This window comes from Chionomys nivalis, chromosome 10 (genome assembly GCF_950005125.1).
Source record: "Chionomys nivalis chromosome 10, mChiNiv1.1, whole genome shotgun sequence".
NCBI classification, from domain to species: domain Eukaryota; kingdom Metazoa; phylum Chordata; class Mammalia; order Rodentia; family Cricetidae; genus Chionomys; species Chionomys nivalis.
In genome coordinates, this window is record NC_080095.1 from 22,011,767 (window position 1) to 22,021,793 (window position 10,027).

A 10,027-nucleotide genomic window follows, 5' to 3' on the forward strand; every position below is an offset into this window, starting at 1 on the left:
GGGGTTCCCCACTAACCAGCCTAGTCTACTGGGTGAGCAGCAGGCCAATGAGAGACTGCCTCAGAGGAGGAAGACACCCAGCACTGTCTTCCGGTTTCCACACAGGTGGGCATGTGTACCTTCAGCCCCTCTCAGGTCCTTTGGAATTCATCCGCTCTAATTTGCTTGGGTGACTATAACAAAGTGCAAGACACCGAGTGTCTTAGATAACAGAAATGCACCACCACTGTCTTAGGGTTACTGTTTCCGGGATGAAACCCCCTGAGCAAAGCAACTCGGGGAGGAAAGGGTTAATTTCACTCACAGTTCAGTATAACCACTCAATATCAAAAGCAGTGAGGGCAGAAATGGCTCCATCAATCACTAATTAAGAAAATGCGTGTGTACTGTTCAATTTTATGGAGGCATTTTCTTTTTTTATTAATAAAATTCATTTATGCAATGTGTTTTTCACATCATGTATCTTATCCCATTCATTTCCCGTCCCTTAGCATTCGCCCTCCACCCTTGCACCCTCCCCCAAAGAAAACGAAATTCAAGAGAAAAAAGTAAAGAAAACAAAATGAGAAAAGAAAAAGGGCAAGGAATTGAAAATCTTGTGATGGCAGCTGCCGTGCGACCTAACAAGTCACAGCATATACTCCCTGGTCCATACATCTCTACTTGTAAGTGTTCACAGCAAAGAGTCATTGGTCTGGTTTGAGGTCCCTGGTCCCTGAGGTCTCCACTACATGTTCGATGCTGGGCCCCCACTAGGACTCTTCCTGGACATCCCACTGGCGCCCTGTGTTGTGGAGATTCTGTAGCTTTGGGTCTGCAGGTCAGGTCCCTTCACTTGCTCCAGCAGATCATAGGTGGGGCAGATGTTGGGGTGGGCCAAGTCATAACCCTGAGTCTGGACCTGGGAAGATGTAGGGTTGTTTCGGCCAGATGGGAAATGGAGATAGATATCCCATGCTCATGATTTTGGGGCTAGCTCATCCACACCTCCCCTAACAGGGCTGGATTTGTTGTGCTGCCCTGGTGAGGTGCTGGGCTTGCTCTCCAGATTGTTGCAGCTGGTGGGGGGTCTGGAACAGCTGGCCAGCCTTCCACCTGCCCCGGGCAACGATGGGTAGGTGGAGAGCTTCTTTCCTCAGCCTGTGTGGAGGCATTTTCTTAATTAAGGTTTCCTCCTCCTAGATGACTTTAGCTTGTGTCAAGTTGACATAAAACAACCCAGCACAGGCCGGGCGGTGGTGGCGCACGCCTTTAATCCCAGCACTCGGGAGGCAGAGGCAGGCGGATCTCTGTGAGTTCGAGGCCAGCCTGGTCTACAAAGGGAGTTCCAGGACAGGCTCCAAAGCTACAGAGAAACCCTGTCTCAAAAAAAAAAAAAAAAAAAAAAAAAAATCCAGCACAACCACCATCTAGAGAGTGATTCTCAACCTATAGGTCGAGACTCCATTGGGGATCAAATGACTCATTCACAAGGATCACCTAAGACCATTGGGAAACAGATATTTACATTACAGTTCCTAACAGTAGCCAAATCACAGCTATGAAGTAGCAACATTTTTTTTTTTTTTTAATTTTTGAGACAGGGTTTCTCTGTAGGTTTTGGTGCCTGTCCTAGAACTAGCTCTTGTAGATCAGGCTGACTTCAAACTCATGGAGATCCGCCTGCCTCTGCCTCCCGAGTGCTGGGATTAAAGGCGTGCGCCACCACCGCCCGGCACAACGAAAATAATTTTATGGCTGGGGGGTCATCACAATGTGAGGAACTGAATTAAAGGATCACAGCATCAGGAAGGTGAGAACCACTGCTCTGGAGGCTCAATTCCAAGGCCAAGGTGTCCCAAGCAAGTCGGCTCCAGCCAAGTGGAGGGAAGAATCCACTTTTCCCCTCTCCTTCAGCTCTCAGGGAGGAAAGGCAATGGCTGCTATTGGGTAGCTTCACAGGTACACGGCTCCCATATCTGCCTTGATGCTCTAACCATGTGTTCCCACTGTGTGCTCTGCCTTGCCCGGTCAGTCCAGACAAAGAGCCTTAAAGATGTCTGTATCAGCTGAGTGGTGGTGGCACATGCCTTTAATACCAGCACTTGGGAGGCAGAGGCAGGTGGATCTCTGTGAGTTCAGGGCCAGCCTGGTCTTCAGAGCAAGTTTCAGGACAGCCAGGGCTGTTACATGGAGAAACCCTGTCTCAAAAAATAAACAAAACAACAAAACAAACAAACAGACAAAAAGAGGCTTATATCACACACTAGTCCTCTTTCCTGTAAGGTACGTTCATGTCACCTTGTGATCGATGCTCCACAGAGAGAAGATTTTTATGAGTTTGGAAGTCAAGACTAGACACATCTCTTCCAAGAATATCTCATTTAAATTCTTTGCTATGGTCCCAAATTTAATATGGAGACTTTAAATTGTAGTCTTCTCTGTCACAGTAGGAAGACGAGTCCTGGATTGGAGAGATGGTTCAGTAATTGCTACACAATCATGAGGACCTGAGTTCGGATGCCCCGGCACCCATGTTAATCTGGATGCAGTAGAGTGCTGTATGTAGAAGTATGAAGAGATGGGATCCAGAAGGATCACTGGACGCCCACGGTACAGGCCAGCTAGCCTGGTGTAGGCAGCAAAGTCCAACCAAGCAACCTTGTCTTAAAGCGTAAGGCAAATATTTCCTCCTCTGACTTCTATATGTGCACTGTGCCATGCACACTGTTATGGTTTTCTGTCCCTTTAAGAGACAAGCCATGCCCACTCCCTCCCCATCCGCTGAGGCAGGCTGATCTTCAGCTTCCGGCCTGAGCTTGCTCTCTTTTCCATCTGCCTCTCTCCCCACTTCTCCGCTTCCCCCCTTCTCTGTCTCTTTCTCCCCTTCTCTCTCTCTGTCCCCTCTTTTCCCTTCCCCCTTCTAACCCCCTAAATAAATATTCAACCTTACTCTGCATGTCGTGTCTATCCATGTCTCTGTCTCCTGCCCCCCCCCCCCCCCTGCTACCACCATTTGGGACCTACAGCATTTCTGCTGCCTACTGCCACCAGGGATCTTGTAGCATTTAAAAAAATTATAAAACACACGCCTGCAGTAACGCACATGGACGAAACGCAAAGATTTAAACAAAGATATTTCCCATGTCCTGTCATGTAAGCTTGTCTGCAGAAAGAAGGGATGAAGAGAAGAGGTAAGGGACGGCTAATAGGTTGGTACCAAAAGGAGGCTGCCCTTGTCAGGTCCTATGGAATGCCCCGGGGGCTTACTGAGTATGTCTCCACAGCATAGTCAGGCCTGGGACTCTCTGGCTTAGCCAAGGTGCCCACGATCTGGAACGTGCCTTCTTTTGCTTTCGCGTTGGAAGCTTCTGGGGCTGCTGACTTTGTTTCATCTTCTTCTTCCTCCTCTTCTGCAATCTCTTCCAGTGAAGCCCCGGCAACACAGTTAGAGAGGTACTGTAAGAGAACGGAGATGTCCTGAGTGCCAAGCAGAGCTTTGAGCCAGGGAAACCAGTGAGTGATGGTTCTAGACTCTTGTCTTTAATGGGTACCCCATGGACTGAGCATCAGGGTCGCAAGACTCATGCGATGATGCTCACAACACAGGGCAGTGGCCACATAGGAGAGGACATTGACTAGCTGATGACACAGGTGCAGAGAGGGTCAGCAATGCTTCCTTTAGCACTAGGCAGAGCTGAACTAAACGGTTTTAGAGCTGGTGAAAACATCTGCCTCATTCAGGGGGTACACGGGTGTGCAACGGGAGCCCCTGGGGAAATTTAATAGTAGTTTGCCAGAGGGGTATGGTGGCACAGGCCTTTAATCCCAGCACTCTGGAGGCAGGTGCATCCCTGTGTTCAAGGCCAGCCTGGTCTACATAGCCAGTTCCAGGACAGCCAGGGCTACACTAAAAAACCAAACATACAAAAATCAGTTTGCCTGTCCTTTACCCTTCCTTCTCTCTCCCTTCCTCCCTCCTCCCCCAGCTTCTCTCTTTGTTGTTTGCTCTTGAAGCAGAGTATCACATATTTCAGGATGGCCTTGAACTTGCTATGTTCAAAGGTGATCTCAACCCCGAATGCTCCAGCCTCTACCTTCTGAATGCGATCACAGTCACGCACCACCAAACTTGTTTTGTGCCCGGCAGGCAAGCACTCTACTGGTTCCGCTACATCCCCAGCCTAAAACTGTCAGATGGTTACATCAACAAACAAAGATGAAATTAAGTTTAAAACATTATTTTAGTAGTGGGGATCAAAAGCAGGTTCTTGCACATGCTGAGCAAGATCACTGCCTCATCCTTTAGTCCTAAATGTTTACTTAATCTAATAAACTCAAAGCACTTTTTTATCAGTTTAATATATAACCAGTATAAATTATTATGGTTGTAGTGTATTTTATTTATTTTTGTTTTTTGGACTCAGGTTTTCGCTGTGATGTTCTGGCTGTCCTGGAACTCACCAGGCTGGCCTTGAACTCAGAGATCCACCTGCCTTTGTCTCACCAGTGCTGGGATTAAACATGAGCACCACCACTGTCTGGCTTGTGGTTTGTTTATTTATTTATTTAGGTTTCTTCAAGACAGGGTTTCTCTGTAGCTTTTGACCCTGTCCTGGAACTAGCTCTTGTAGACCAGGCTGGCCTCGAACTCTCAGAGATCCGCCTGCCTCTGTCTCCTGAGCGCAGGGATTAAAGGCATGTGCCACCACTTCCCAGCTTGTGATGTATTTTAAACGCAGGACTTCACACATGCTAGGCAAATGCTCTACCACTGAAATGTTTCTATTGTGGGTTATTCACCAGAGAAGACTGCTCACTCAATCATAGGTTTAAACCAATAGAAAGTCTTTAGTAGCCGGCTGGTGACTGCATTGGGTGTTCGGGATCCCATTGAGCCTTTTTTGGATGGACTTTTAAGCACAAAAGCCATGTTCTAGGTTAACATACTTCAGTTAACAAGAACAGTTAGTTAGAAGCAGAACTATGAAAGCTTAACGGCAAGGTTAGTACATTTTGAGATGTTCCCAGAACTATGTGGACTTCAGCGGATTAGGCCTTTGTTTTACTTTTGGCAGGTGATGCTGTCTGTGGGCTGAATTTTCCAGCCTGAACGGTACATCCCGGAGTCAGCTGTGCTAAGGTCTCAGGGCCTACTGAGGTCTGGGGCCCTGCTACATTTCCCAACCTCTATAAGAATTTATGAAATGTTTTACTCCTTACTGTTCTCAAAGACAATGTCATGTTATGCAGCACAGGCTAGCCTCAGCTTCTTAAAGCTGGAGTTGCAGGGGTGTTTTCTTTTTGTCTATTGCTGATCTTAGGGATTCAATATGCATTTAAGCTTACAGTGTTTCTCTTTGGGGACTGAATAAAAAATCAGAATAATGATGTTGACTAAGATTTATCTGTTTTTAAGATTCAATCTGTAATGTAAAACCTCTATTTTTTTTTTTTTTTTTGGTTTTTCGAGACAGGGTTTCTCTGTGGCTTTGGAGCCTGTCCTGTAACTAGCTCTGTAGACCAAGCTGGTCTCGAACTCACAGAGATCCGCCTGCCTCTGCCTCCCGAGTGCTGGGATTAAAGGCGTGCGTCACCCGGCTAAAACTTCTATCTTATTCCAGTGTCAGTTAAAAATTTTAATCGAAAAAAAAATTTTAATCGCTATGAAAAGAGGCCAACTAAGATTGTAAGAGAACAAAAGAAAAAAAGAAAATAGGAGAAAAACACTTCATAAAGATATATCCAACTTTGACGAGAGCTGCTTTCTCGGTGTCTTCCCAGCCTTTGCTGCTGTGCACTTGCACACAGCATGTTGCTTGCTCTGGTGGGAGCGTCTCTGTCAAAGGGAAAGCAGTAGCTGTCCATTTACATGTCCTTCTGTCTATTCCATGGCTACATTCATGTAGCCATCCAGGCAGGCTGTGGCCCCTTGATAATCCATGTCAGAAATTAACTTCACCACTGGTCATCTCATGATTTGCTTTCACGAGTCACTGGGGTTTATTTCCACAGACTCATTTTTAACAATCTTGGGAAGCAGGAAACCTGAGTTCTAATCTCATGTGGCAAGATTTACTTATTTCATGCCTGGGAGTGTTTGCCTGTGTGTATATATGTGCACCATGTGCATGCAGTGCCCACAGAGGCCAGGAGAGGGCGACAGATCATCTTGGACTGGAGTTACTTGGTGAGCTGCCATATGAGTGCTGAAAATGGAACCTGAGTCATCTGGAACTGAAGCTGGTGCTCTTAACCCTGAGCCATCTCTCTAGCCTCTCTTTTGACAAAGAACTATTTAAGATGACAGCTTCTAGGTGTTCTGTCTGGGGATCTTTGTGTGTGTGTGTGTGTGTGTGTGTGTGTAGGCTAGAGGTAGCAAAGCATCTTTCTCTTTATGGCTCCACTGAATTTTTGAGACAAGGTCTCTCCCTGAACTTGGAGCTTGTCTTCTCAGCTAGACTGGCTGGGCAGCAAGCTCCAGGATCTCTGTGACTGCTTCCCAGTGCTACTACCTGCCCAGCTTTTACTTGATCAAGTAAGTGATCAAGTCCTCATGCTTGTGCCTCAAGTGCCACCTCCCACTGGGCTGTCCCCCAGCCCTCCTTGAGGTGAGGAGGCTCCCCACTAGGGACCTGATCAAAATTTGTGCCTAGCACAAAACAGAAGGTTAAAAAGGGGCAACATAACGGCTGGACTTCCAACTTGTCTGCTCCACATCCTACCTGTTATTTGCTATATGATCTTTACAAACCCTTTCCTTGAGCCTTGGTCTCCCCATATATAAAGAAGTAGGAATCGGAGTTTGATTTGCAGTCTCCAAACACCTGGGTTTCCAGGAAGGTGCATGGGTCAAGCCTAGTTAGGGACAGGTCCTGGAGGCACTGACTTGCTAGGATTGGAATCTTCTCCTGGGGAGGATCCTTCCTAACCACAGCTTGTGGTGCAGATCTTTGCTGTGGGGATGGACCAGGGCCACACACCGACGACTGAGGGCCAGGCTGGCTCGGGGGCCGCCGCTCACCTTTCCTATGTTTCCGCTGCTGTAGGTGTCCAACTGGTTTATGAACACCCTCTGTATCTTCAGAACTCTCTCAGAGGCCGCAGGAACTTCCTCTTCAGCCATGGTGTTAGCTGTAGCAGTTGCTAAGGTGAAAGAGTCCTGTCGGTTGCTAAGAAGGAGAGGCCAGTCCCCGGAAGGCTAGGGGGTCAGTCTGCCTGGGGCGTGGCTCAGGCTCTGGGTGGTGCGTGGTTCGCTTTTGGCTGGGGCGTGTCGGGTGGGGAGGGCTCTGGTTAGGGCGCATCTGAAGGGAGTGGTTATGGGGGCGTGTCCGTTGAGGGCGTGGCTTAAGGTCTTGATGGGGGCGTATCTGAAAGGGGGAGGCTGCGTTCACTGGAGAGCGCTTTTCCCAGGTTCAGGCACTCAGCGCTTGTGCCCTTAGCACCTTTCCTGTAGGACGGTCTGTTCGTGGTGACTTCTCTGCTGTAAAGAAAAGCAGTTGTCACAAGTTTCTCCAGCACACGTGAAACCACAGCGTGAGGGCCCACCACCACACACTGTGCAGCCGGTTGCCGTTTGGTGCACAGGATTGGACTGATTTAGGGGGTTTGTCTTAATTTGCTTTCTATTGCTGTAATAACACCAGATCAAGAGCAACTTGGGGAAGAAAGGGCTTAGAACTTGTAGACCATCATCCAGGGAAATCGGGGCAGAAGGCAGGAACTGGAGCAAAGATCATGGAGGGACGCTGCTTACTGGCTTGCTCAGCCTGCTTTCTTCTACAACTCAGGATCAGGGGACAGAAGAGAGGCATTGCCCACAGTGACCTGGGTCATCCCCTATCAGTGAAGAAAATGCCCCCACCGACTTGCCTGCAGGCTATTCTTATGGGGGCATCTTCTGAACGGAGATTCCTCTTCTCAGATTGTGTTTCCTAAAGCATTTCCAGAATTTTTTTTTCCTGGGGATTTGGTGGAGGTGCCTCGAGGTACTGCTTTGTGCCTGGAAATTCACACACAACCACACGACTTAAAATAAGGCACCGTAGACTCTGGGCCTTCTTTCCAAATGCGATTACTCCAGCAGTTGCTGAAATAACCAACCAAATAACAACAACAACAACAAAAACTATTGTGGCAGATGAGATTGCTCAGAGGGTATAGAAGTCTGCCATCAAGCCTGACACCATGAGTTCCATCCCTCTGTCCCAAAGAGAATGGACATGCACAGCCCTCCCCATAAATAAGTTAATATAATAAACCATAATTACTGATCTTCAGAGGTTGTGGTGGGCTATGAACACAACCTGCCTTCTGTTAGTCTGACTGTATTGGAATAGTTTTAAATATTAATTTGTTATATATAAATATGTACAGATATATAGACACTTAAAAGTATTCATTTTTATTTTATGTGTATGAATGACTCTGCACCAAATGCATGCCCGGATGCTTTCAGAGGCCAGAAGAGAACATCGGATCCCCTGGAACTAGAGTACCAGAGGATTGTGAGCCACAGTGTAGGCGTCAGGAACACACTCAGGTCCTCTGCGAGAGCAGCCAGTACTCTTGACCGATGAGCCCTATCACCAGCTCCTGAGCCTACTTATTTTATTATAGCAATTATTGTAGCATTCCTTTAGTCTTCCCCTCTGCGTGTAACTGCCTAGTGTATGTGCTGCCTTTTACTAGGTACTGGAAAGTGCCAGAAGACTTGGGGGTTCTGCTCCAACTCCATCCTTCATGGTTGGGGTGGGTGACTAAGCAAGTTCCTCATCTGTGAAGTCTTAGCCACCCCTAAATAAGGAGCTTGCAGGGAGAGTTCTGAAGTCAATGTCCTCTTCCAAATGATTATCTCTGTTCCCCTGATATGGAATCATGCAGCAGTAGGCTTCGCTCCTCAACACTGGAGGGAGCACAGCATCTCATGGATAGAAGGCCCTATCCTACACACTGAGGGTAGGCATAGCGCCAGCGGCTCACTTGCTGTGTGGGAAACCCTAGGGTTCATCAGGGCTGGAGGAAAGGTGGGTGTGTCCTTATGGGAGATGGGGCCTGTGCTCTTTTCACGGACACCCTAGGTGCAGAGAGATCAGTACAAACTTCTCAGCTACCAGACACCCCACATCCATTACCCGTCCCTTCTCAGTGTGCTAAGTGTCAATGCAGGGATCTAGGGCAGGCTAAGTATGAGCTCCACCCGAGCTCCAACTCCAGGCCGGAATTCCCCTGACCTGAAGCCCTGGCACTGAGTGAGAGTATCCCAAGAGGATTGCCTGTCTTACTACCTCGTGATTAATATTTTAATGCTTATTTTCGCTTCCTCTTCTGTATATACATCTAATATAGTGCACTTTAAAGCCTATGATTTTATGTAGCATGATCCCATTCCCCATGTCATTCTTCCTCAGTTTTAAACATTGCATATTTCCCATCAAAAGGACACAGCACAAACACTTTTCTGAACATGTCCAGCTTTTCATTAGAGGAAAAGCAATCTTTGCAGTTCCTTCTTTGTTGACTCATTTCCCCTATGTCCCATTTTAAAAATTGCAGCTACTCATTGTGTGTAGGTTTGACTATGCCCCGAGACATGCGTGGGACTGTCAGAGGACAGCCTAGTGGAGATAGTTCTCTCCTTCCATATTGTGTCCCATGGATGGAACTCAGGTTGTCGGGCTTGGTGGCAAGTGACTACCCCCAGAGCCATCTTGCCAGTTTTTTTTTTTTAATTTACTTTTATGTGCATTGGTGTGAAGGTGTCAGATTCTCTGGAACTGTAGTTACAGTTGTGGCTGCCATGCGGATGCTGGGAATTGAACCTGGGTCTTCTGGAAGAGTGGTCAGTGCTCTGTACTGCTGAGTCACCTCTAGCAATCAGCCAGTTTTTTTTTTTTTTTTTAAATTTTTTATTTTGTGAAAGGGTCTCCCAACTTTGAGTTGCTCTTGAGTTTGTAATCCTCTTGTGGTGGGAACTGTGGGCATGCACCACCTCACCTGACTCGAGAAGCTGTCAGTGTTGCAGCTGTATTTTATTTTCAGAATGATT

General features: G+C 47.3%; 1 protein-coding gene across 1 annotated transcript in view; it reads right to left on the reverse strand.

The window, feature by feature from the left end:
• Ak7 (adenylate kinase 7) overlaps positions 1 to 7,116 on the reverse strand; it is a 61,565-nt gene extending 54,449 nt beyond the window's left edge. Inside the window, exons 1-2 of the mRNA XM_057782800.1 lie at positions 7,004 to 7,116; positions 3,250 to 3,438 (exon numbers count right to left, since the gene is read on the reverse strand). Of these exons, the coding sequence (XP_057638783.1) occupies positions 3,250 to 3,438; positions 7,004 to 7,105 (291 nt within the window). The 5' untranslated portion in view covers positions 7,106 to 7,116. The remainder of the gene's footprint in view (positions 1 to 3,249; positions 3,439 to 7,003) is intronic.
• Positions 7,117 to 10,027: the final 2,911 nt, after the last annotated feature.